At 37.3% G+C, this 27,961-nt stretch overlaps 1 protein-coding gene across 1 annotated transcript in view; it reads left to right on the top strand.

Moving 5' to 3' along the window:
* Positions 1-27,961, top strand: part of TCERG1L (transcription elongation regulator 1 like) — a 361,362-nt gene that overhangs the window by 54,204 nt on the left and 279,197 nt on the right. Inside the window, exon 4 of the mRNA XM_072629100.1 lies at positions 11,789-11,968. Coding sequence (XP_072485201.1) covers positions 11,789-11,968 — 180 coding nt within the window. The remainder of the gene's footprint in view (positions 1-11,788; positions 11,969-27,961) is intronic.

Below are 27,961 nucleotides of genomic sequence, written 5' to 3'. Positions count from 1 at the left end.
TTTAAAAAAGGTTTTATTGTATGTTGACTTTCAGAGCTGTATTAGCATCCACTTGCCCAATTCACATTTCAACGAATTATTTTCTTCAGTGAGCTTCTGCACCTCTTTTTCGATTTGGCCAATTTTATTTTTAGGGGCTTATTTTCTTCTATAATTTTTTGTATATCTTTTCACACGCTATTTACTCTTCATGATTCTCTTGCATCACTCTCATTTCTTTTCTCATTTTTCTTCGGTTACTTTAATTTGTTTTTTAAAAAAGCTCTTCCAGGAATTAATTTTGGGCCTGTGTCCAAATTACATTTTTTGAGGCTTCACATGTAGTCATTTTGATACTATTGTCCTCTTCTAATTGATCCTCCTTATCACCTCAGTGACTTCCTATGATGAGTTTTTTTAGGTCATTTTTTTCTGCTAATTTTTTTCTGATTTGAGTGTGCGTGTGTGAGTGTGTGTGTGTGTGTGTGTGTGTGTGTGTGTGTGTGTGTGTGTATGAATGAGTGACTTGGTGGTTTTATGCAGAATTGGGCTATGGTTCAGCGCTGTCACAAGCTTTTTATATTGGGGAGCAGGTTCCTATTACTGGCTTTCACTAGTTTACTGGTTTAGCTTCTTGCTTTCACTGGAAGGCAGGATTTCCTTGTGTTTGCTGGGGTGGGAGGAGCCTCCCTGTTGGCCTACTCTGAGGGTGAGGAGTAGGGATTTACCACTGAGTTGATATGATAACAGAGGCTTTCTGGTCGCTGACTTGGAGGAGGAATCTTGTTGCTCTAGGTTGGGTCCCTAATGCCACTACTCTAGGACCACACTCCTCTCCTACCCCAGAGAGACAGACTTTCCGACAGGGCTGGTCAGCTGCTTCCCTGATCCTAGGTCAGTTCTGAGGCAGCTGTGTAATTGTTTAGAGGGAAATCTGGGAGAGTTTCAGAAGGCTCCTTCCTCCCTCCGCCATCTTGGCACTGAAACTCTGACATTTTCTTAATGGCATTAAGCCCCAATTATAACACATGCCTCCATTCAGAAACTGCAGGTCGCTCCAAAGAGATAGGCCTTACAAACCACACAGGGACAGCTAATTGCATCAACTGCACATTCTACTTGAACCCAAACATTGTATTAGTTGAAGTCAAGTGTGTATTAAATGAAGGAATATGAATAGATCTTCATTCCAGAAATGTTGGTATCTTTTTTTGTCATTATATTTTTTCACATAATTAGTAATTGAATATGATTTGTTTTTCGATTTATTCATTGCTTAGTATTTCTTTGTTTAATATCTATTTGGGTATTTGTCTTTTTGGGGGTTCCTGAGCCAATTGCTATTATTATGGCATTATCATTTCTAAAGGATATATTGACTAGGTCTGTCTTTTTATATTTGTCTACAATATCTCTATGTGCTAATATGAACTATTTTTTAAAAGTGCCATGTGATATTGAGAAATTAATATATTCTTTTGCCATCCAATTGAGAAGTTTCCATGAGAAAACTTACATGAATTGATTTAAAGTGAAATGAGCAGGACCAGGAGAACATTTTACACAGTAACAGTAATATTTTAAGGATGGTCAACTCTGAATGACATCTTCCCTGATCAGTACAATAACCCAAGATAATTCCAAAGTTTCCATGATGAAAAGTGCTAGCCCTATCTATAGAGAACTGAGAAACTGAGTGCATATTGAAACAAATTTTTACCTTAGCTTTTCTGTTTCATTCTTTTCTTTCTTTTTTCTTTCCTTCTTTCCTCCTTTCCTTCCTTCCTTCCTTCCTTCCTTCCTTCCTTCCTTCCTTCCTTCCTTCCTTCCTTCCTTCCTTCCTTCCTTCCTTCCTTCCTTCCTTCCTTCCTTCCTTCCTTCCTTCCTTCTTTCTTTCTTTCTTTCTTTCTTTCTTTCTTTCTTTCTTTCTTTCTTTCTTTCTTTCTTTCTTTCTTTCTTTCTTTCTTTCTTTCTTCCTTTCTTTCTTTCTTTCTGTGTTTTTTATTCAGTACAGCTAATAGAGAAACATGTTTTGCATGACTTCACATGTATAGTATGTACCATATTGCTTGTTTTCTCAATAAGTGGTAGAGATGTGGGAGAGACAGATTATTTGGAACTCAAATTGTAAAAATTGAATGTTAAAATATTTGTATTACTTAATTAGATAAATTACACACACACACACACAAACACATGTTTTTTAAATATTAATGTACTTGTAGGAGAGAACTGTGGGTTTTGTTTTTGTTTGATTTTTTGCTTATATTTCTGTCCCTGATGTTCAACATGGGGCCCAGAATACAACAGTCACATAATAAATTACTTTTCATCCACGTATTCACTCATATAAGTACTTTACAGATGTAATTTTACTTAAAATGGCATTTTGAGGGCAGAACCAAGATCATGGAGTAGAAGCATGAACCTGATCTAGCTCTCCCCCAAAAACCTTTAAAATACTTGTAAAAAATGCCATTGAACAAATTATAGAGCAGCAGAAGCCACAAAATGACAGAGTGAAAAAGAAAATTTTCCATCCCAAAACAGCCTGGAAGGCTGATAGGAAAGACTTGTCATACCAGACTCAGACTTAGAGTGGAGCATAGCCCCACATGGCCCAGCCCAGCACTGATAAGATGAAACAGACTTCAGGGCACAGAATCATGGGAAGTTGCAGCAGTTTCTAGATTTCTCAACCCACACGTGGCAAAACCAGCTTCAAAAGTCAGTGAGAAAGCCTGGGTAAGAGGGGAGCTTGGTCAGACACCAGCCGCAGACCAGGGCTGCCGCAGCCACTGTAGCAGCATACATTTCTAGAGTACTCACCCTACAGACAGCAGGAGAACTGAGTGGATAATCTGGATCTCCTTCCCGAATGGCAGTCCTGGGCTCAGGAGGAGTACTAGCATGGCAGAGCTGGTGTGGACCGTGGAGAAGGAATTCTATTTGCAGTGCCAAGGAAGAAAAAAGTAGTTTTAGTTGCTCACAGATCAGAGCGTAGGCCAAGAATGGAGGGAACACCTCTCCCTTGACTATGTCACTTTGGAGGAACTGAAAAGTTACAGGTCCCTAGAGATATCTCAGAGAACAGCTGCACAAAACCTCTGAAGCCTAGTGTAGCATAACGTCCACTTTACAAAGGACTCAAAAGTCAAGTAATTGATTGGGAAATGCCTCAAAAAAGGAAAAATAAGACCATGGAAAGTTACTTTCTTGTTGAGAGCAAAACATACAATCAGAGGAAGACAACAAGATCAACGCTCCTTTATCCAAACTCTCCAAAAAATATACAATGATCTCAGGCTATGGAAGAACCCCAGAAAGGACTGTGAAAATCGAGTAAGAAAGGGGGAGGAAAAAATTAGAAGAGAATTGAGAGTGAGGTAAGAAAATCTTGAAAAACAAGTCAACAGTTTGCTAAAGGAAACCCTAATAAATTCTGAAGAAAACAACACGGTTAAAAATAGACTAACCAAAATGCAAAAGAGGTCCAAAAAGCAATTATTGGCATAATTGGACAAATGGAAAAGGAGGTCCAAAAGCACACTGAAGAAAATAATTTTCTTTTTTAAATTAGAATGGAGCAGATGGAAGCTAATAACTTTATGAGAAACCATGAAATTATAAAACAGAGCTGCAAGAATGAAAACAAAAATAGAAGACAATGTGAAATACCTCATTGAAAAAACAAGTGACTTGAAAAACGGATCCAGGAGAGATAATTTAAAAATTTTTGGTCTGCCTGAAAACCATCATAAACAAAAAAAACCTAGACATGATTTTTCAAGAAATTATTAAGGAAAACTGTCCTGATATTCTGAAATCAGAGGACAAAATAGAAATGGAAAGAATCCACTGATCACCTCCTGAGAGAGACCCCAAAATTAAAACACCTTGGAATATTGTATCTAAATTCCAGATTTCTCAGGTCAAGGAGAAAATAATAAAAGCAGCCAGAAAGAAACAAATCAAGTATTGTGGAAATACAATCAGTATAATGCAGGATTTAGCAGCTTGTACACTAAGGGGTTGAAAGGCTTGGAATATGATATAGCAGAGTTAAAAGAAGCTAAGATTAAAACCAAGAATCACCTATCTCGCAAAACTGAGTATAATACTTCAGGAAAAAATGGAATTTCAATGAAATACAGGACTTCCAAGCATTCTTTTTGGAAACAAAAGAGCTGAATAGAAAATTTGACTTTCAAATACAAGAAGCAAGAGAACTATGAAGAGATAAACAGGAAAGAGAAACATAAAGAACTCATTACAGTTGAATTGTTTAGATTCCTACATGGCAAAATGATATTTGTGATTCCATGAGATCTTTTTCCATATTAGTGTAGTTAGAGGGAATATGTGTGTATCCATATATGTATATATGTTCATATATGTATATGTATGTATATGTGTATACACACATGTGCATGTATATATGTGCCTGCATGCACATATATATTTATGTATGTTTATATATGTGTATGTATGTGTGTGTACATATGTGTGTGAAGGTATGGGTGTGTATATTATATATGTGTAGGTATGTACATTTGCATGGGTGTATATGTGTATATATATATATATGTATATCTATCCATTTATCTGTTTATCTATCTATCCATATACAGAGGGCACAGGGTAAGCTGAATATGAGGGAAGAATACCTACAAAACAAAATTTACTGAGGAATGGAATGTACTGGGAGTAAGAGAAAAGGAGAGGTAGAATTTAGAAACTCATTTCACATAAAAGAGGCAAGATAAACTTTTACAATGGAGAAGGGACAGAATATAGAGCTCAAATCTTTAATAATGAATACTAAAAATTGTTTTAGCAGGCAACTGGGAAATAAGATGTAAGGAAATGGGGTATAGAAATATATTTTGCCCTACAGGAAAATAGAGAGGAGGGGGATAGAATAGGGGAGTTGATAGAATGGAGAACAGACTGGAAGAAGGGGTAGATGGGGTCCACGTTCTCCTGTGGTGGGGGTGGGAGAAAATTTTGAATTCCTATTCTTGTGGAAGTGAATGTTGAGAACAGAAAAATAAATAAATTATATATATATATATATATATATATATATATATATATGCACACACACACACATATATATGTGTGTGTATGTGTGTGTGTATATGTATATGTATATACATACATATGTATGTATGTGTGTATATGTATATGTATATACATACATATGTATGTATGTATATATATATATATATATACATATATATGTATAAAACACTTTTTCTCCTCTTCATTCTCCTCTTCGTCTTCTTCACAGGTGAAAGGCCCTAGCATCTAATGATCCTCATAAACTGTTCGACATGGAGAAATTAGATCCCTGTCACTTGGTACTTCTCTCCTGTCTTTCCAATCCTTACCACACATTGTTTACGTATGAATGTATTGATTCTTATCAATTTGAATCTACGAAGAGAGAGATCTTATATAGTTATTTTTCCCACATATGTCTTACATGTGAGTAGTCAGGTACTTATTATCTGTGTTCAGTTGAATATACTTCCCATATGAGATCACCCCATGTTATCCAATACCTTTTAAGGATTTATGGAAAAAATGATTTTTTTAACCCAACTGAAGGATGTTAATTGAATGTTTCAATAAAAGCGTCAAGGCTTTGTCCACACTTCCTACATCTGACTGGTTGGTTGATTGATAGTTTTCATATGACAAAGGAGTGAGTACATAGCTTCTTGCCACTTAATGTGAGAAAGGGATTAGATTCAATAACCTTCACATCTTCTTTTCACTGTAAAATTCATTTTTTATTTCTAATTAGATTTATTTATTTTCAATTTTCAACTTTCACTTCCACAAAATTTTCACGCCATCTACCCCTCCCCCCATCTCAGGACAATATGTATTCTGATCACACTGTCTTCCATTCTGCCCTCCCTTCTATCACTCCCCCCACCTGTGTCTTATCACCTGTCCTTCGATTTTCCTGTAGGGCAAATACATTTCTGTACCCCATTGCCTATATATCTTATTTCCTAGTTTAATGTAAAGACAAATTTTAACATCCAATTTTAAAGTGTTGAGTTCCACATTCTCTCCCTTCCCTCCTTCCTACTCACCCTCTTTGAGAAAGCAAGCAATTTGATATAGGTTATACATGTGAAATCATGCAATACACTTCCATAATAGTCATGTTGTAAAAGACTAACTATATTTTCCTCTATCCTGTCCCATCCTCCATTTAATCTATTTTCTCCTTTGAACTGTCCCTCTAAAAAGCGTTTGCTTCTGATTACCCCTTCTCCCAATCTGATGTCCCTTCTACTGCTGTGTGACGAGCTGTGAGTCATATCATTTTTGTGAACTTTGCATATATATATGTTTGTATATGCATATGCATGCATGTATACGTGTAGGGGTGCATTTATATGTGTATATATGCATATACGTATGTTTGTGTATGTTAATATATGTGTATATATACATACATACATATATATGTATGTATGTATATATATGCATTCCCTCCAACTATCCTAGTATTGAGAAAGATATCATGAGTTACAAATATCATCTTTTTTTAAAATTGTATTTATTTATTTATTTTTACATTTGGACATTCATTTCCACAAAATTTTGAGTTCCTATTTTTCTCCCCAATTCTCCCCTCCCCCAGCCCCTAATACCTTGCGTTCTGATTACCCGTTCCCTCAGTGTACTGTCCTTTTTGTCACATCCCACCTTTCTCTTATCCCCATTTTCTCTCTTTTCTTGTAGGGCAAGATAAATTTCCATACCCCGTTATCTGTGTTTCTTATTTCCCAGTTACATGCAATAATAATTCTCAACATTCCCTTCTAATACTTTGAATTCCAACTTCTCTCCCTCTCCCTCCCTCCCTCCCCATCCCCACTGAGAAGGCAAACAATTCAATACAGGCTATATATGTGTCATTTTGCAAAATACCTCCGTAGTAATCAAGTTGTGTAATACTAACTATATTGTCCTCTATCCTACGCCATCCCCCCCCCCCCCGCCTTTTTAAATTCTCTCATTTGACCTTGTCCCTTCCCAAAAGTGTTCACTTCTAGTTACTCCCTTCTTCCATTTGTCATCCCTTGTATCATCCTCCTCACCCCTCTTGTTCCCTCCTCCTTTACTTTCCTGTAGTGTAAGATACATTTTCATGCGAAATTTAGTAAGCATGCTATTCCCTCCTTAAGCCATATGTGAAGAGAGTAAGTTTCATTTTTCACTTGTCACTTTCTCCCTTTTCTCCTCCATTGAACAAGATTTTTCTTATGTCTTTTATGAGTGATAGCCTGCCCCATTCCATTTCTCCCTTTCTCCTCCCAATATTTTCCTCCCTCATCCCTTAATTTTTATTTTTTTATGGAAGTCATGTCTTCTGATTGACCTCAACCTGTACTCTCCGTGTGTGTGCGTGTGCATGTGTGTGTGTGTGTGTATGTGTGTGTGTGTGTATAATCCCTCCACCTACTCAAATACTGAGAAAAGTCTCAGAAGTTACAAATATTATCTTTCCATGAAGGAAAATAAACAGTTCCGCTTTAGAAAGTCTTTTATGATTGCGTTTTCCTGTTTACCTTTTCATGCTTCTCTTGATTCTTGTGTTAGAAAGTCAAATTTTCTATTCAGTTCTGGTCTTTTCATCATGAATGCTTGAAAGTCCTCTGTATCATCGAATGACTATTTATTCCCTTGAAGTATTATGCTCAGTTTTGCTGGATAGGTGATTCTTGGTTTTAATCCCAGTTCCTTTGACTTCTGGAATATCCTATTCCAAGCCCTTCTATCTCTTAATGTAGAAGCTGCAAGATCCTGTGTTATCCTGATTATATTTCCAAAATACTCCAATTGTTTCTTTCTGGCTGCTTGCAATATTTTCTCCTTGACCTGGGAACTCTGAAATTTGGTCACAATATTCCTAGGTGTTTCTCTTTTTGGGTCTCTTTCAGTAGGTGACAGGTGGATTCTTTCAATATTTGTTTTGCATTCTGGTTATAGAATCTCAGGGCAGTTTTCCTTAACAATTTCATGGAAGGTAATGTCTAGGTTCTTTTTTTGATCATGGCTTTCAGGTAGTCCCATAATTTTTAAATTGTCTCTCCTAGATCTATTTTCCAGGTCAGTTGTTTTTCCAATGAGATGTTTCACATTATCCTCTATTTTTTTCAACCTTTTGGTTTTGTTTTCTAACTTCTTGGCTTTTCTTATAGTCATTAGCTTCCCTGAACTCAATTCTCTCTTTTAAAGAACTATTGTCTTCAGTGAGATTTTGAAACTTCTTTTCCATTTGTCCAATTCTACTTTATAAAGCCTTCTTCTCTTCATTGGTTTTTTGGACCTCTTTTTCCAATGAAGTTAGCCTCTTTTTAAAGGTATTATCTTCCTCAGCATTTTTTGGTTCTCCTTTAGCAAGCTCCTGACTCACTTTTCATGCTCTTCTATGGCCTGACCCCATTTCATATTCATTTTGGGCGTACTGGAGGCAGAAGCCTTGACTTCTTCTGACATTATGCCTTGTGTTTCCTCATCTGAAAAGATGGAAGGAGACACCTGGTTGCCAAGAAAGTAAACTTCTATGGTCTTATTTTTTCCCTTTTTTGGACATTTTCCCAGCCAGTTACTTAACTTCTGAATTCTTTGTCAAGAGGAGGGTTCTAGTGTCCCTCTTCTCCGCAGTACCATGCTCAAGGCTGAGATTCAGATCTGCTGCTCAACTCCCCCAAGGGCTTTGGGTAGGGAAGGGACTGCCACTGAGGGGTGAGATTCAGATCAGCTGCTCAATACCACCAGAGGTTTTAAGCTGAGCTGCCTGGACAATGGACCCAGGTTGCTTCTGTGTAGCTGCCCACTACCTGTTGCAACTTCTGCTGCTGCTTCTGCCTGTGCCGCTATCTGGGGTGAGTGCTGGGGGAACCCCATTCCCTTCTCTCCCAGCTGGGAAAGCTGTCCTTCACTGACCTTTGGAGCTTTCTTTGTCACTTGTGGGTTGAGGGATCAGGGACTCTCTTTCCTGGGGATTCTGCCCTGAAAGTCTGTTCATGTCCTGTTCCTCCCAGTGCTGCACAGCCAGGGCTGGGCCCTACTCTGCTCAGTGTTCTGTGAGGTAGCCCTTTCCTTTTGGCCTTCCAGATTACGTTTGGCTGGAAACCTCTTTCACTCTGTTGTTCTGTGACTTCTGTTGCTTTAGAATTTGTTGATAGTCATTTGTACAGGTATCTTTTGGGCTGTGGGGAAAGCATTAGACTATAGGCATCTTTCTACTCTGCTTTCTTGGCTCCACCCCCCCCCCCCCATATCATCTTTACATGTAGGAATGCAAACAGTTCAACTTTATGAAGTACCTTGTGGTTTCTCTTTCATTATCATCTTTTCATAATTTTAGTATTTGAAAGTCAAATTGTCTATTCATCTCTGGTCTTTCCAACAAGCATGCTTCTAAGTCCTCTGTTTCATTGAAGTTCCATTTTTTTACCTGAAGTATTATACTCATTTTTGTTGGGTAGGTGATTCTTGATTTTAATCCAGTTTCCTTTGAACCATGATTTTTGATTCCATTGGTTTCAATTGCAACCATTCTTATGGAATACCATATTCCAAGCCCTCTGATCCTTTAATGTAGAAGCTGCAATATCTTCTATCATCCTAATTGCATTTCCAGGGTACTTGAATTGTTTTTCTGACTGCTTGTAATATTTTCTCCTTTATCTGGGAAGTCTGGAATTTGGCTATAATATTCTTAGGAGTTTTTTGGGGGGGATTTCTTTCAGGAGGTTATCAGTGGATTCTTTCCATTTCCATTTTACCCTCTGGTTCCAGAATATCAAGGCAGCTTTCCTTGATAATTTTTTTGGAAAATTGTGTCTAGACTCTTTTATTTATCATGGTTATCAGGTAGAACAATAATTTTTTAATTATCTCTCCAGGATCTATTTTTCAGGTCAGTTGTTCTTCCAGTGAGAAACTTCACATTGTCTTCTATTTTTTTAATTTTCTTTTTTTCTTTCTTTTTTATTTATTTGATTTCTTATAAAGTCAATAGCTTATGTTTACTCCATTCTTATTTGGAGGAATTATTTTCTTCTTTGAACTTTTGGAGCTCTTTTTGCATTTGGCACTTTCTGCGTTTTGAGCCATTCTTCTCCTCATTGGCTTCTTGTACCTCTTTTGCCATTTGTGTTGGTCTACTTTTCAATTTGTTATTTTCTTCACCATTTTTTGCAGGTTCTCCTTTAGCAAGCTTATTCGTTTCTCAGGATTTTCTTGAATCACTCTCATTTCTCTTTCCAATTTTTCCTCTACTTCTTTTACTTGATCTGCAAAATCCATTTTGAGCTCTTCTATAGTCTGAGCTTGGTTCATATTTTTATTGGATATTTGGATGCAGGAACTTTGACTTTGTTATCTTCTTCTGGTTGTGTATTTTGATCTTCCTTGTCCCCAAGGAGATATGAAAATACCTTTTCACCAAGAAAATGTGAATCCATAGTCTGTTTTTATCCCTTGTTTGTTCATTTTCCCAATTATGTGACTTTTGAGCTATTTGTTAAGTGGAGGGCACCAGAAGCTGCTGCTGTTTTGGCAGTGGCTGCTGCCACCCTGAGACTGGAGCTGAGGCTGGGGCAGGACCAGTCTCTCCCCTCAGTCAGATGAGATACTTTTCCCAGTGACTTCTGAAGCTGTCCACATTTCTGACCCTAAGGCCTGTTCCATCTGTTTCCATGCTGGTTGCCGAACTGTGTTCTGCTCCCATAGGATAGACCCTTCCTGTCAACCTTTCAGGTTGTCTTGGGCTGAAACTTTGTTTCAGTCTGTCATTTTCTGACTTCTTCTGCTCTGGAATTTGTTTAGAACAATTTTAGCAGGTTTTTTGAGGGGTTTGGGGGGAGAGTCCAAGCAAGTCCCTGCTCCTACTCTATCACCTTGCTTCCTCCCCTCATTGTAAAATTCTTTCCATTGAGTTTCATTTCCATCATTATCCTCAGCTTTCTGGGCTTTGCTCAATTTTGCACTTCCTGGATGCTTTTCCTGTACCCTCGGTTACCCCGATCTCTTCATCCTTGGGTTTCTTGTAGTATTCTTGGCATTTACTCTCTGAAGTCTTTCTTAAAGGCCAGAGTACAGGCCTTAGAATCAGGACACCTGTGTCTGAATACTAACTTTGATACTTCCTTGCTATTGAAGGCTTGAGAAATAGCTTTTCCTGGGGGTAATAATACTTGTGTGTCCTATATCTGGGTTTGGGGAAGGATAGGGATGTCATTCACAAGGACATGCTACAAAAATCCTTGTTATAGAAATGTTTGATCATTGTTTTGGTTGTCATTAAAATCATGTGACTAGTTGACTTTTCTTTGTTCCCAATTTATGAGTGGGTATTGAGGTAACAAATGCTATTTTACAATTCTTTATATTCTGCTTCATATCAGCCAGTTTTCACTGACTGAGTAAATAATGTTCCTGCACAGAAAGCATAGTACACTGACTAGAACACCCACCTGATGGTCAGAAAAGCAGGATTAAAATCCAGTTCCTGTCTGTATTTGCTTTTTTGACCATTGCCAAATATTTCCTCATCTGTAAGACCTGGCTTTTGTCCTGGATGGTCTTTAAATTTTCTCCCTGGTCAAAGTCTCTAAACACATGTGTAACATCAGGTATGGTCTAGGTAACTCCTCCAGCTTGCGGGTCACCTTCTTTACATTCTTAGAGACATTGTTGCTGTTGTTGTTCTTGTTTCTTTCCATCACCAATTGAAACTAATCCTTTTCTGTCTGTCCATTCTCTGCAGTGGGATGTCCAAATGGCCTTAAACAAGTTGGCAGTCACCCAACAATTGCCATCACATCAACAGCCATGGTCTCTGTGGAGCCTGAGGGCCTTCGGGGACCTTCCGCTTCCACTGTGCAGCCATGCCATTTGTTGACACTGGCACCCATCCAAATCCCTCTGCTGACATCCCCCTTCTCAGGTAAGTGCCAGATCTGATGTGGCATTGATCTAAAGCTTATTGTTGTTGTATGAGCTTTCCCTGCTGCTTCCCCCTTCTCCGTGTAGTAAGGATTCTCTTCTCTGAAGCACTACTTTCATGTTAGGTTTTGTAGAAAGCAGAGATGGCCTATACTAGTTAAGACTATATGATTGAATGAATCTCATAGTAATGCCTGAGGAGGGCATAGTGACAGAGGTTTTCAGTAATAATAGGGGGAAATGATGGGAAATTGGGGCCAATATCTGCAGGAAAATCTAAGCTCAAAGTAAAAAAATTCAGAAAAGAGAGTTTGGAAGTAATATGGAAAAGCCAACCTTTCCACACTCCATGAGCATTTGCCAGTTAAAGTCATTCTCAGACATATGGTTGCTTATCTCCCCCACTGTTTGTAAATCACTAGTATGTGCATGTGTGATCCATGTGGCAGTGGACAGAAGAACTCAGCTCAGTGTGAGCAAAGTTGACCCAAAAGCTTATTCTTTTCCTAAATGTTGTGCTAGGAACTGCAGTCAAAGGGAAGAGGATAGCAGATGGAAGGGTTCTAGGCATCAATGTGCAAAAGAAAGGGAAAGAGACTAATTAGATCATGGTGTGCTCTACTAGCTGCCATCTTCAAGATCCTATATCTTCTTCAAAGAGTGGTTTTGGGGAAAAATCAAAACATAACAAAATTCTGATTCTTTCTTTTTATGCCCAAGAACCATTTTTTCTCATGTAGATGTTATCCTATCTACCTACCTGTCTGTCTGTCTATCTATCTATCTATCTATCTATCTATCTATCTATCTATCTATCTATCTATCTATCTTTTTCTTTCTTTCTATCTATCTTAATAAATAGGTAACTATAGATATTTCCATTTCATTCTTTCTTTAAATTTTGGAAAACAATACCAAAAGAAATATGTGAAAAAATAGAAATAGTCAATGAAGAGATGAATCAAGAGGAGGAAATCTGACTAAAACAAGGGGTTTTTGAAAATAAGATTATATTGCATGGTGCCAGTATAGCTTTATGAGCGAAATCTTGATTCTCTCTCTCTGTCTCTCTCTCTGTTTCTCTCTCTGTGTCATTCTCTTCTTGCAAGATGTAACTTGTATTACATTAACAGTTTTTAATTTGATTTGTTAATACTTTGCAGTGGGAGTGGAGAAAATGAAATCATTTGCAATTCTAGTTATTTTCTGCTCCTTTGATATTTTTCTATCGCCAAGATTTATTGGTCAGTTGATTAACTTGAGAACCTAGCCTTGGGCAGTCAAGTATAGCCTGGTGGTATTATTTCTCCAGGGAAATGGATGGTCTTAAGAAACAAGAACTATAATAAACTACACAGATAATCCCTTGAGGGGAGCATCATTTACGACCACGTCAGGCTTCTGGTTAAAACCACCTATCCATCTACGATTTTTAAAGATGACATCTGATTTCTCAAGGAAACAAGTCTTTGAATGAGCCAAAACTATGTACCCTATTAATAAGGATGGGGAAATTTCATTTCTTGTGTCTCTTTTATGATTTATAAAGTCACATAATGATTAGGCAACTTCCCATGTTTGAATTTTATAAGGTTTCCATAATCCAATTTACCATAATGTGCATTCAGTTAGAAAGATGAGCACCAATGTTATCCATCTTAGCGATAACTGTCAGGAAGTACTGTCAACAAAACATAAAGGGCAATATTAAAACAGCATCTCCTGACTTTACTGTTGCAATCATTTGTATTAATAAGGTTAATTCAATTTGGAAAGGATTCTCCACCATAGAGAGTATCTTTGAGACTTCCAGGGGAAGAGGAGACAATAAATTGTGAAAGTGGGAAAAGCTGTGAATGATCCTTTTGACCCACTCAATGCCATAACTCGTGTCTGATATGTACCAAAGAACTGAGGACAAATTGGTCTTATTGGTCCTTCTTTTGGAAAGTTCATCTGGTTCCCAAAGGAAACTATCGACAATCTCTCTTCCCTCTAGTTTAAGTCTCTCTACAGAAAGAGACAGAAAAAGAGACAGAGACAGAGAGACAGTCAGTGAGACAGAGAGAGGCAGAGAGAGAGTAGAAAGGGGAAACAAAAAGAGAAGACAGAGAGAGAAAGAGTCAGAGAGAAGAAATCCTTATATCCACATGTTCTTAGGTTTATGATTCCTCTAAAGGATTTTGGTCACTGAAAGATAAACCATATTTATAATGATATGAGCATTAAACTTGAAAGCAAGGTATATATAGGCTTCAACCAATGCTTACATGGGTGTGATGGCAGAAACATGCACCTCTATTAACAAAAGTTAATATTTCTATAGCAGTATATTAGTTGGAAATGCCAGACTAGCAAGGATCGAGCTGCTTTCAGTCAAAAAATCTCATTAAAGAGACAAATAAGTCATTGAAGGAGTTGCTTCACTTAAAATACCTGAGAGAAAGGCATTTTGAAAGGGAGAGAGAAAGAAGAGAGGGGAAGAAATCATTTTTTCCAGGAATGAGATGATCCTCTTTTGGGCTGAACAGTCTCCCTTTGCTGTAGGCATTGGGACAGGGTTTAGTTTGGTCTGCAGTTATGATTTCATAGCTTAGGAGGAATTGTGCATCAGTGGATGGATCATTAGAGTCCCAGACTGTTGCTCTGGACTTTGAGAGATCAAAGACCTTAGCCAGGGCCACACAAACACAATGTTTTAGGGACAGGACATGGACCCTACTCTTCTGTACTCCCAGGTCATCCTTATTTCCACTGTGCCCTGAAGATTTTCATTCTAAACTTAGGGATAGTTATTTTGATTGGAGCCTTGGTATAAGGAACTGATGAGTGAAGAAACTCCCTATCACAGTACAGGTCAGCACCTTCTCAAAACTGAGGTTCTTAGATATTTGTCCAGGGAACTAAGAGGTTAAGGAACCTACCTAAAGTCACATAGGTATAATGTATCAGAGACTGAGATTGAAGCCAATACTTTTCTGGCTTTGATATCAGGGGTGTTCACCAGATTTATTGAACTAGACCCTTCATTTGTCACGGAAGTGTAGTATTGGGAGGAAGTCAGGGATTCCTGGGAGAGATTTTAAGGAATGTTCACTTATCTATAAGGTCTTCAAGGAATAGAATAGTACCTTTGGCAGGTAGGTGGCTCAGTAGATAGGGTGCTGGGCCTGCAGCTAAGAAGACTCATCTTCTTGAGTTCAAATTGGCCTTGGAATCTTGCTAGCTCTCTGCTACCCGAGAGAAGTCACTTAACCTTACTTACCTGAGTTCCCTCATCTGTAAAATGAGTTGGACAAGGAAGTGGCAAACAACTCCAGTATCTTTGCCAAGAAAATTCCAAATGGGATCACAAAAAGCTGAACAAAACAGCAAAGCAACCAAACAACAAAGTAAGCAAACCACATGGCTTCCAAGCTTAACTGATTCCACAGGATAATTTTGCTCCACATTAGATGACCTTAAATTATCCAGCTATTTTTCTCTTGGTCCTATAACTTTAAAATGGTTTTGGTTTCTAAATTGGCACCATCAAATAACTATTCAATGAGTAAACATTAAATTTGAAAACATGTCATGTGGACATCACAGTCAATGCCTACACACTATGTTTTCATATATATGTATATGCATATATATTTATATATTGTCTATAATAATAAGTGACACTGATTATTTTTACCAAATAAATATTTTGATACATTCATTCTTCCAGTGCTCATAGTGATCCAGTGATGTAGGCCCTGAAAGTGTGATTTCCATTTTTTTCTGAGACAGTTGGGGCCAGGACCGCATAGTGAGTGTTGTGTCTGAATCTCCATTTCGGCGGGTAAGACAATGGAAGCTCAGAAAGTTGATGTGACTCACAGCTCATCACACAGCTCAACAACAAAATTGTCAGAAAGAAAATGAAATAGTAATAATAACCCTGATAAGAGTAACCGTATTGATGCACTGCTTCAGGATCTTCAAAGAATTTCATGTAGGTTGCCAATTTGATCTTCACAAGCACCCTATGAGATGAGTTCTCTTTCAACTTTCATTTTGCAGAGCAAGAAAGTGAGACCAAGAGATGTTAACTATCTTATCCCAACTAGTAAATGTCTGAGGCAGAATTCAAACTTGGGTCTTCCTGACTCCAAGGTGAGTTCTCTATGTGCTGTGACACCTCCTGGCACCTCTACTGCATATGTCAGAGGCAGGGCTTTTTGACTACAAGCCCATACTCCACTAATTTTCTCTGGGTGGGTGGGTGGGCTTATGTGTACATTTACATGTCCTTCTGGAAGGCAGCATTGCAAGATTCTGAAATGTCCTCAGTGTGCTCGTTCCCTCCACCTACACTGGTCACGAACTCATATCTTCAGATGGCATCGGTTACTATGCCATTTATCTCCCAACAACCAGTCAATCGCTGTGCTTTTGTGAAACTCTTTTTAGGTTGTCGCTTGGATTCTGCACAGGAAGCTCAAGTTTGCACCTCTATTTGACATTCTGTGAATATCAGCTTCAGGAATCCTGAGCCACCTTCCTGTCACTTTAGGGAGGAACAGCACGTGTTCAAATTCATATATGAGTTTACTTTTGTATGTGTGTAATGCAGGTACACACAAAAATGCCTACCCTAAAGTATATTTTCTCAAGGTATCTGCAGCCACACTTCCCTTAAGATTAGAGCCTCTGGAAACTTCGGAAAGAACAAGAAAAATGATATGAAAAGTGTATGATCATGCTTCTTTCCCCCTTTTATTAAACAACTCTAAATTAATTATTTCATACATCTCAAACTGATATTAGGGAAGCTATCCAAATTGTAGGTCTGAATGTAAATGTAGGGTAAGGTAACTCAAACAGTAAATAACAGGCATCATGCTTACACTTCCACCTGAGGAGAAAAGGGGTATTGGAAGAGAAAATATAGTAGGAGAAATGGAATCTCTATTAAAAGAAATATTTTTTTAATGAAGATAAAATGGTTTGTAGTAAAAACTTTACCAGTCAATATTTGGGATTGCTTATACTTTTCAGAAACCATGTTGGAATGAAGGGGAAAGCAAAATTAATTCAGCTAAGGATGAAACTAAGTTATTTAATGCTTTTCTATTCTCAATAAAGCAGATGAGGTGAAGCTTCAAAAAATAACAACTTCATTTTTATTTCTTCTCCCACAATTCCATGAGCATTTGAGTGAAAAAGGTAAAATCGGTGTGAGCCATTCTGCACCCTCATAGTGTGAATTACTATCAAATACAAATATTAAAAAGGCACCATCTGCCATATATACCATTTGCCACCTGTTCCTTTGCTTTCAGAATTATTTAATGATTTAAATTTAACATTTTATCCTGCCACAGAACAGCTGGGAAGTGACTAAGGCTTTCTCCTATCTGTAAAGTAAGAGCCAAGTAACATGGCATATGAAAACTGCGTTTTGATGCCAAAATTCAGCCTTGCCTGTGTCTGTCAGCCTGTCTCATTAGCAAAGGCTGCTGATGGTAAAATGAGTTTTTTAACAATAGTAATCTAGCCATGTGGGGTGGAAGTTTTCTCTTTCTTCATTTCCTCCTCCACTGTAATCAAAATTGTCATAATATATATTAAAATTTCAACCAACTCTCAAGGGACAAATTATAATAAAATAATTATCAACAACTAAAATGCCAGAAAATCATCCAGGTTCTGTGCAAAAGATGGATGGGGTTCCTAACCAAGGAGTCAAGCTAGCTTTAGATAATTGTTCAGATTTTTAAAGCTTTGTCTGATATTCATTGCATTCAAAATACAAATGCCACACACAAAACCACTAACCCCCCCTCAAAAAAATGAGGCACTGAGTAACAGAGCCTCTCTAAGCTAACATCTTTGTCAAGAACTAGAGGAGTGGCAAAATGTGGGACTAATTAATATGCCTTGTTCAGTCCAGAATTAGCTCAGTGAGGCCCTCTCATTAGTACACTCTCATGACATCCACAGTCACCCCCAATATCTTCATCCTGGAGCATCCCTGGGTGATAATTACCAGAATCTTCAAGCCAGAATATTCACAAGGGTAACAGGACCCCTTTGATATGTCAGACCAGTTCTTAGGTCGAAGTCATTCTCTAGCAGTACAGAAACTTTAGACAGAACCAGAAGGTTTGACTGGTATCAATGATCTGCCCTACATTTTCTTTACTAAGTAGCAACTTATTGCTATCAATGCAGATAAGCAGGACAATAGGTTTTCATACTCTGTAGAATCTTTTGTCTTCCAAATGTCACAAAGACCCCATCTATTGACATTTTGCAGCTGAACCTACTGCTTCTGTCATAGTCAGGCACATTAGTGAGTATAGCCAATATTACACCTTCTTGTGACCTTTTCCAAAGGTGTTGCATAGATTGGAGGAACTTTCTGGTGACAGGTTGTTCCATGCTTCATAAATCTAGCAACTTGAAATGTAGCTGCTAAATGAGCATTAATTACCTTGCACATCGCTGATGGGTAGGCCTCTGCAGGTTAATTGACAGCAGGGTTACTGCAAATCTACCTCATGTTGTGATGTATCAGAATAACCAATGACAGACTGAGTAGGAGAACCATCAGATGGTTTTAGGAAAGTAAGGTCTAGATGAAGTGCTTACCCTTGTCATTAAGAAACTGGCTAGCAGAAATGGGCTGTCCAACGCAACTATCAAAGACGAGGTGTTCATTTTGAAACAATATAAAACAAACAAGTTCCAGATGATCTATGAGACAAAGACATGGGGCTGGAGCTTTAATAAGAGGAGATAATCATTTAAAAACGATATAATTTTAATATTCACGGGGGAATCATAACTCAAGAAGTCCTTTCCCATGCCATATTTCCCAAGATTTTCCTAACAACTCTGTAGCATGAGCACAGGTTGTCCTATTGTTTAACATATAAGGAAAACTAGAACATGACTGATTTTCTCAGATGATGTCACATGGCTTGCAAGTATCAGAGACATGACTTGAATCCAGGTCATAGATTCATGTAATTTTAAAACTGAAATGGATCTCAGAGATCACATAGTCTAAGTCTGTACAATTTCTAGATAAGAAATTGAGCACTGAAGAGGGTAGTGAAGTGGTAAAGGGTCCAGTGCTACTTAGTGGCAGATACAGGACTTTCTCCTACTGCCCCTTCCTACCAATGTCATGTTTTTTTTCTACTACCACATGCATATCTTTGCTCCATAATATTCCACTCCAAAATATCAACATATATTGCTCTGAAAATAAAAATTATCTCCTGTTTTTCAATGACAGTTGAAAGTCAAAGCACTGTCTTTCTATCCATGTTCATGTTCTCCTTTCAAATCACGGTAAAGAGCCGTCACCCCCTCTTGTCCAAGGCTTCTCTCCTTCAGCTAAATATCCCCAGTTACTTTGAGAGAGCCCCACGTGGTCCCTCACCATCCTATCTGCCCTCCTCCAGATCTGCTGAACTTTGGAATTCTTTGTTGTTCCCTCAGAAAAGACGCACAAAGCACCGAGAATATATTCTTGTGGAGGTCTGATGAAGTCAGTGTCCTCAGTAGTGATCACCTCCTTATTCTGCTACACTCTGTCTGTTTTCATAAATGTGAAGACGTTCTTGGGCACCACACCCCACTGTTGACTCACAATGAGTTTGAAATTCTTACATTTTGTTGCTCTTATTTTCTTTCTTTCTTCCTTCTTTTCTTTCTTTCTTTCTTTCTTTCTTTCTTTCTTTCTTTCTTTCTTTCTTTCTTTCTTTCTTTCTTTCTTTCTTTCTTTCTTTCTTTCTTCCTTCCTTCCTTCCTTCCTTCCTTCCTTCCTTCCTTCCTTCCTTCCTTCCTTCCTTCCTTCCTTCCTTCCTTCCTTCCTTTCTTTCTTTCTTTCTTTCTTTCTTTCTTTCTTTCTTTCTTTCTTTCTTTCTTTCTTTCTTTCTTTCTTTCTTTCTTTCTTTCTTTCTTTCTTTCTTTTCACACCAACCACTGGACCAGGAGGGACTGGACATTCTTTTCCATCTAAGAATCATGAAGTTTACTTTAAAAATCTGCTTTACATTTTCCCTAATAAATCACATCTTATTGCATTCATTGATGCAACATGCATTCAAATTCTTTTTGAAATCTTCACTCAGTCATGCTGTGTATTTTTTTGTTCCTGTTTTTTAGCTTACTTATTTGTTCTCTAATTTTTATGTCTTCTCTTTCGTGTTTATTTTATTATATATATATGTATATATGTATACAGAGCTAGCTCCTAATTTAAAAAATGCAAATTCCATTTATTAATTTTCTTCTTTTTCTGTTTTATTAATACATATTTAAAGGCACATAATGTTCCCTGAGGACTACTTAACTTCATTCTATAAATTTTGATATGTTGTTTCAGTATTATTTTCTTTCATAAAATTTTTAATGGCTTCCATGACCTGTTATTTAATCCACGAATTATTTAGGTATTCACTGTAAAGTGTCCATTTGGGCCTATGTCCTTTGTGCAACCTGAAGTGATTACAATTTTATTGAATGATTATCTGTAAAAGATGTATTTATGATTTCTTCTCTTTTATACTTGTTTGCAATATATTTTGCCCTAATACAAGGCTATATTTAACTAAAGCTTCTCTGTGTTCCTCAGAAATATGTGTGTGTGTGTGTATGTGTGTACACACACACACACACACACACACATATTTTTTCAGTCCATTTAGAATAACATGCACATGAATAATATAGCTAGCTACTTAACTAGCTATTAGCTATATCTGTTCTAGTTTCTCCACAGTTTGTTCATCTTTGCCATTTTCATTTCCTTTTTCTTTCTCTTAGATATGTCCAAAAAATGAGAAAGGGATATTGATACTTCTTGCCACTAATGTGTTCTCTTCTATAGCTTTTTAAATAAGTTAAACTTTCTTTTAAGAATTTAGATGATAAAACCTTTAAGTTTAATATTTATATTGGTCTGTTTTCTATAGTTCCTTTGAACATAATGCACTTTCCCTATTTATCACTTTTTCATATTGCAGTTTTTTTTTTCTTTTTCCTTTGTCTGGTAGCATGACTGAAATTATTTTTCAGACTTACCAAATAGGTAGCAAATTTTATTCTGGCCCCTCATTTTTATCTATTTGGGTTTTGGGTTTTTTAGGTGTGTTTCTTATAAGCAATAGATTGTGGGGTTAGGATTTTTATCCAGTGATAATCTTTTTGTTAATTATTATCATTGTTTCAACCATTCCCACGTAAAGTGCTGGCTTTATGATTTCCTCAATTGGCCTATTTCTTTTTTTATTCAGACTTTATTTTCTCTCTATAATGATAGCACTTTATCTCTTCAGTTATTTTTGCTAAATCTGCCTTATCTAATCCTTATTCAGTATTTCCTTTCTCTCTCTTCTGACTCCCCTCCACTCCAGGTTATCCCTTTTCTTCATTTGAGAGGATTTGCTTGGTTAATTAGTTCATTTGTTTTTCTTTCTTGCTTTAATGTATTTATCCAATTTTCCCCTCCTTTTCCCTTTCAGTTAATTATTCAAGCGAAATCCCCATTCTTCTCTTCCCTTCCAATTTATTTGATTATTACTGCTGCTGTTTAATTGCTTTGCCTTTTTCTAAAATGTATGTCTTTCTTTAGTTCTTGCCATAATTTCTCTTTCCTTCATCTACTCTAGACTTTTTTTCTTTCATTCATAACCCTTATTTCTTCTTCTTTAGTCTCTAGATTCTGCATGGAATTAAAAGTTTTCAAACAAATGCTTGGAGTTCCTGTTTCTAAAGAGTTTCATTGTCATTACTTGGTAGATCTACTTCTTTTCTGCCCCATTGTCCCATTTCTATTGTTTCAGGGGCAGAAAAGATAGAGTATTGTCCTTTGATAGGAATTGTCTTTCTCTGATTGTGTAGTTTGATATTACCCATTGCCCTGTCCATGATCATTTTCCCCCAATTATAATGAATCTTATTCTTAAGTTTGCTCCTCCCATTCTTCTGGATTTCCCAGGTTTTCTGGTTCTCTTCCTGAAGCAAGAGGAGTTATCTTAATTAGGCCCAAATTACTGTGGATGATACACATTGCAAGGTTTCTATTTCCCTTTATAAAATACATCTTCCCTCTAGAAGAGATAAAAATGTCTTTCGCTGTTAACTCATTTTCTTATTTTTATTCTTTTTGAAGTGTTATCATCAATAGTATCCCTTCCCACCATTTAAACAAAATTGTTTTCCCCCATTGCCATCAATTACATGCCTCCTCACCCATTTTCCTCCAGTTACTTTTCTTCCTGAGAATATAAAAATACTAAATGTGTAAAAAAAATATGTTTCTTCCTGAGATTATAAAAATATCAAATGTGCCTCCACTCAAGTGACTGATAGCAATATTTGCCTTTGTGGATAATGAACTAGAGCAGTCAATTAAAACCTCCCTTGTCCTTGTCATTGGCATATTAATGAACCTTACATGGGCAAAGTATCAAACAATTCCAGATGTACATAATTGTATTCTCATTTAGCACACATCTCTCTACCTTGACCACTAGGGCATCATGAAAATATTCAGCAAATATTTTGTTGAAATTTAGGAAAATGATACCTGAAGAATCTTTCATCTTTATCAGTCTACTAACCTTGTCAAAAAAGGAGATGGACTTTACCTGGTATCTATGACCTGTTGTAGATGAAGCCAAACCCTAGCATCTCTTTTGATCACCACTTCTAGGTTATCAGTGCACTCACTTCTGAGGTTATTTCCCAGCTTTTTCATTTATCTTCATTTCAATTTCATGTTTTTTTATTTATTTTTATTAATTATGAATATCCATAGTTATTTATAAGTTATCTCTCGCATTAAAATGAGAGATCTCTGAGGGAAGGGATAGTTTTTGCCTTTTGGTGTATCTCCAGTGATTAGAACAGTTCCTGGGATGTGGTAGCCACTTATACACACATCTGTAATATGTTTTAGAATTTCTTCATAAATGGATGTCAATTTCATTGGCATATTTTTTCACAAATTAGAATGAAAACTGTAAAATACAGTTTAGAGTTCTAGGCCTTGGTTTAGTCCAGTATTCTGAGTATACTGTGATGCTATGCAGATAGTAGAAGGGCTTCTAGGCATCCAGGGAGTTCAAATTGGGGGTGCCAAGATCTTTGGTGACATAGTCTGTACACAACACGTGCCTAGGGTTGCTCATCATGTCTTCACTGAATTATTGGTTGAATAAATCTGATTCTGAGTCAAGGAACATATGTTCTGGGATAGTAAAAGCATTAAGCTTTACATTTGGAGGACCTAGATTTCCAACCCAAGCTCTGGCATTGCTTTTTAGCTAAGTGTATAACTTGTTGCAGAGTAATTTCCTTTTTTGGGGGAGCAGCTTCCTTATCTGTAAAAATGAAATGTTTGCCCATATTTCTAAGGCTCATTCAGCTCTAACTCTCTGTGATCTTTTAATAATGAAATCAGGCTCAGTTGTTAAATGGTTGCCTCATAATACTGTTAGACTTCATTGTTTAGATAAGGTGCAGAGAATGTGTTTGTCTCATATTATTAACGGGGTAAATTGTAGCCTTAAGAGAAAAAAAAGCTAAAGTTATTATAGAATACATTTGCCTCATAAAGGTGCTGCTTAATGTTCTTAAACTCTGCTTACATTAGATTTACTGAAACCATAGCTCCATGTCCCTGTGTATGAATGCACACATAGCGGCATTCAGCTAGAAGAATGGCAAGCCTCTGTGACCATCGCTAGGGCTGTTAGTATGATCAGTTCCATCTCATTTGCTTTTTATTGGGGAGTAAAATGGTAATGTTCTTATGCTGCTCAACATAAAAGAGAGTTAAAAATATATAAGCAGAAAAGTGCCATTGGTGCTACAACATTCAGGACTGTTCAAGCAAATACAATAGAGCTAATGACAGTGGAAGTGGCATTGTGGGCAAAGATGATGTGCTGGGATCTTAATTTTACACTGTGAAGGCTCTAATACAATTGTATAAAGATTGGCTGCATAGCAGCCTAGGATAGCATGTGCATTCTTATAGATAAATTGAAGAAACAAACCACAGTTCAAATGAAGGCACACACGTTGTAGTCAAAGTGCAGATGTGACACCTGCTAAGATTCTCCTGTGATTCTTCCATGTAGATTAGAAGAAATTTTGAGTTTATTTTTATTATTAACTTTTATTTTTAATTTATGGAATAAAACAAATATTGTCATAACATAGTACAATAGAAAGACAATTGTACATGAAATTGCAAATCTACTACACACGAATTGGCTTTCCTTTGAAACATTTTGAAACATTTGTGACAAAATGATCATATAGGTTTATTTTTTCCCTCCCTCCATGCATGATAGAAATGACTAGTTAGACACAAATGTATATATACATATTATACACACACACACACACACACACACACACATATTAGTTCTTTCTGTGGATACTATGGGGTTTTTCTTCATATATCCTATATAGTTAATTTGGGTATTTATGATAGTCGAAATAAATTATTTGTTCAAAGTCATTCTTGAAAAAATAATACTGTTACTGGGTCCAATGTTCTCTTGGGTCTCCTTATTTTACTCTTTCTTATTTCATGTAAGTCTTTCCATATTTGTTTTTCTAAAACCATTGAGTTCATCATATCTTATAGCACAGTAATCTTACATCACAGTAATATACCACAACTTGTTCAGGTGCTCTGGATTCTTGAAGGTTTTCTCAGAGTCATGCAGACTACAGCAGACACAATAAAGCTGGAATTGTTTAATTATAGGTAAGAGAACAATCTTCTATGTGAGACTCCATCTAGATGAGCACTGGAAGTTGTTTTCAACTAGTTCAATAAAGATAATAATATTCATTAATATATATGAAATACCTAGAGAAAAATTAATTAACAAGATATGTGATATCAGCTAGCTTATTATTACTCAGCTGGCCTCCAGGTAAAACATCATGAATCTTTTGGCCACAGCTATATATGAAAAAGTTAAATGTACAAAACAGCTCTCAGATAATCCAATTCCACTTGAAAACTTGGACTTGTTATTTGGAAAGTATTGGACTGACCTTTTGGGATACAAAGAAAAAAACTGAAGCAACATTTATTAAGAGGTTTGTACCCTTCTAGAAAGATGTAACATGTACAATGACTAATAAAGACAAAATATGTATGAAGTGATTTCAAGAAGAATTGAGGTTCTAGTGACTGGGAATATTAGTATAAAACTTTGTATAAGAAGGTGGCATCTAGGCAATTGTTTGGAAGGAAATTAAGGCTTCTAAAAAAGGCAAATGAATCCTTAAATATATTTACTTGTCTGGGATCAAACCAATGAAATTGCCAAAAGATTAAATTATAAAAGTAGAAAACAAATAACAACCAAATACATCTGGAGGCATAAAAAAAATAATTTTCAAGGAATATTTTAAAAACATGGATAGGAAGGGAGGACTATCAGTAACAGATCTCAGGCTATAGTGTGAAGTAGTAATCATAAAAATGAGTTTATTACTGGTTAAATAAAATAGAAAACCTGAGAAGTAGAAGAGATTAGAATACATCACGCCAAAATGAATGAAATAGAATTGTCACATCGGTGAACTATCGTAGAAGCCATCCATTGAGCCATCCAGCAATTGGGAAAGGTGTTTGGACTGTTTTGCCTGAATTTATTGGGCTGCATATGCTCTTTGGCTCACAAATACTTCTTCCAGGCTTATAATCCAAAAAAGTAAAGGGAAAGTCTTACATTTACACGAATATTCCCAGTGGCTCTTTTGTGTGGTGGCAAAGAACTAGAAACTAGGATCAAATGAGGCATGGTTGAACACATTATGGCATGGAGAGGGGAGGAGCCAAGATGGCGGAGTAGAAAGACACACATATGCTAGCTACGAACCCACAGCCCATAAAATATCTGTAAAGAAGAACTCCCAACAAATTCTGGATGAGCAGAAGGCACAGAACAACAGAGCAGAGGAGATTTCTGTTCCAGAGAGATCTGAAAACCTGATGCAAAAGGTCTGTCGCACACCTGAATGGGAGCCCAGCCCTGCCTTGGCCATGCAGCACTGACAGGAGCAGATCCCAGCAGGTTTCAGGGACAGAATCTGCAGCAGCAGCAGCGCAGGTCCCTCTGCCCATAGGTGACAAGGGTTGGTGAGAGAGTCTTTTTGGGGGGCTGGCAGGGAAGTGGGGTGTCCCCGTGGCTCAGGCCCCTTTGGGAAGCAGCAGCGGAGGTGGCAGCAGACAGGGGCTCCCATATCAGGCAGGAGCTCAGAGCAATTTTTGAAGGTCTCCACATAAACCCCCTGAGGGAACTGAGCCCCATGAGGTGGCCCTGCCCCCACCTGAGCAGCTGAACTTAGTATCACACTGAATAGCAGCCCTGCCCCAGCCCAAAGCCCTGAGGCTGGGAAGCAGCATTTGAATCTCAGACCCCAAGCACTGACTGGGCAGATCTGGAGGCATAGTGGGGTGGAAAGAAAACTCAGAAGTCAAGTCACTGGCTGGGAAAATGCCCAGAAAAGGGGAAAAAAATAAGACTATAGAAGGTTACTTTCTTGGTGAACAGATATTTCCTTACTTCCTTTCTGATGAGGAAGAACAATACTTACCATCAGGGAAAGACACAGAAGTCAAGGCTTCTGTATCCCACACATCCAAAATAAATACACCATGGGCTCAGGTCATGGAAGAGCTCAAAAAGGATTTTGAAAATCAAGTTAGAGAGGTGGAGGAAAAACTGGGAAGAGAATTGAGTGACATGCAAGCAAAGCATGAAAAACAAGTAAACATCCTGCTAAAGGAGACCCAAAAAAATGCTGAAGAAAATAACACCTTGAAAAATAGGCTAACTCAATTGGCAAAAGAGGTTCAAAAAGCCAATGAGGAGAAGAATGCTTTCAAAAGCAGAATTAGCCAAAAGGAAAAGGAGGTTCAAAAGCTCACTGAAGAAAATAGTTCTTTCAAAATTACAATGGAACAGATGGAGGCTAATGGCTTTATGAGAAACCAAGAAATCACAAAACAAAACCAAAAGAATGAAAAAAATGGAAGATAATGTGAAATATCTCATTGGAAAAACAACTGACCTGGAGAATAGATCCAGGAGAGACAATTTAAAAATTATGGGACTACCTGAAAGCCATGATCAAAGAAAAGAGCCTAGACATCATCTTTCATGAAATTATCAAGGAAAACTGCCCTGAGATTCTAGAACCAGAGGGCAAAATAAGTATTCAAGGAAGCACCTGAAAGAGATCCAAAAAGAGAAACCCCTAGGAACATCGTGGCCAACTTCCAGAGTTCCCTGCTCAAGGAGAAAATATTGCAAGCAGCTAGAAAGAAACAATTCAAGTATTGTGGAAATACAATCAGGATAACACAAGATCTAGCAGCTTCTACATTAAGGGATGGAACTGTGTGGAATAGGATATTCCAGAAGTCAAAGGAACTAGGACTAAAACCAAGAATCACCTACCCAGCAAAACTGAGTCTAATACTTCAGGGGAAAAAATGGTCTTTCAATGAAATCAAGGACTTTCAAGCGTTCTTGATGAAAAGACCAGAGCTGAAAAGAAAATTTGACTTTCAAACAGAAGAATGAAGAGAAGCATGAAAAGGCAAACAGCAAAGAGAAGTCATAAGGTACTTACTAAAGTTGAACTGTTTACATTCCTACACTGTAAGAAAATATTTGTAACTCTTGAAACTTTTCAGTATCTGTGTAGTGGGTGGGATTACACACGCACACACACACAAAGTACACACACAGAGAGAGACAGAGCACAGAGTGAATTGAATAGGATGGGATCATATCTTAAAAAAATGAAATTAAGCAGTGAGAGAGAAATATATTGGGAGGAGAAAGGGAGAAATGGAATGCAGCAAATTATCTCTCATAAAAGAGGCAAGCAAAAGACTTTTTAGTGGAGGGAAAAAGAAGGAAGGTGAGAGAAAAATATGAAGCTTACTCTCATCACATTCCAC

This window comes from Notamacropus eugenii, chromosome 1 (genome assembly GCF_028372415.1).
Source record: "Notamacropus eugenii isolate mMacEug1 chromosome 1, mMacEug1.pri_v2, whole genome shotgun sequence".
NCBI lineage: Eukaryota > Metazoa > Chordata > Mammalia > Diprotodontia > Macropodidae > Notamacropus > Notamacropus eugenii.
The sequence above is the reverse complement of the archived record's forward strand: the minus strand, read 5'-3'. Positions and strand labels throughout refer to the sequence as shown.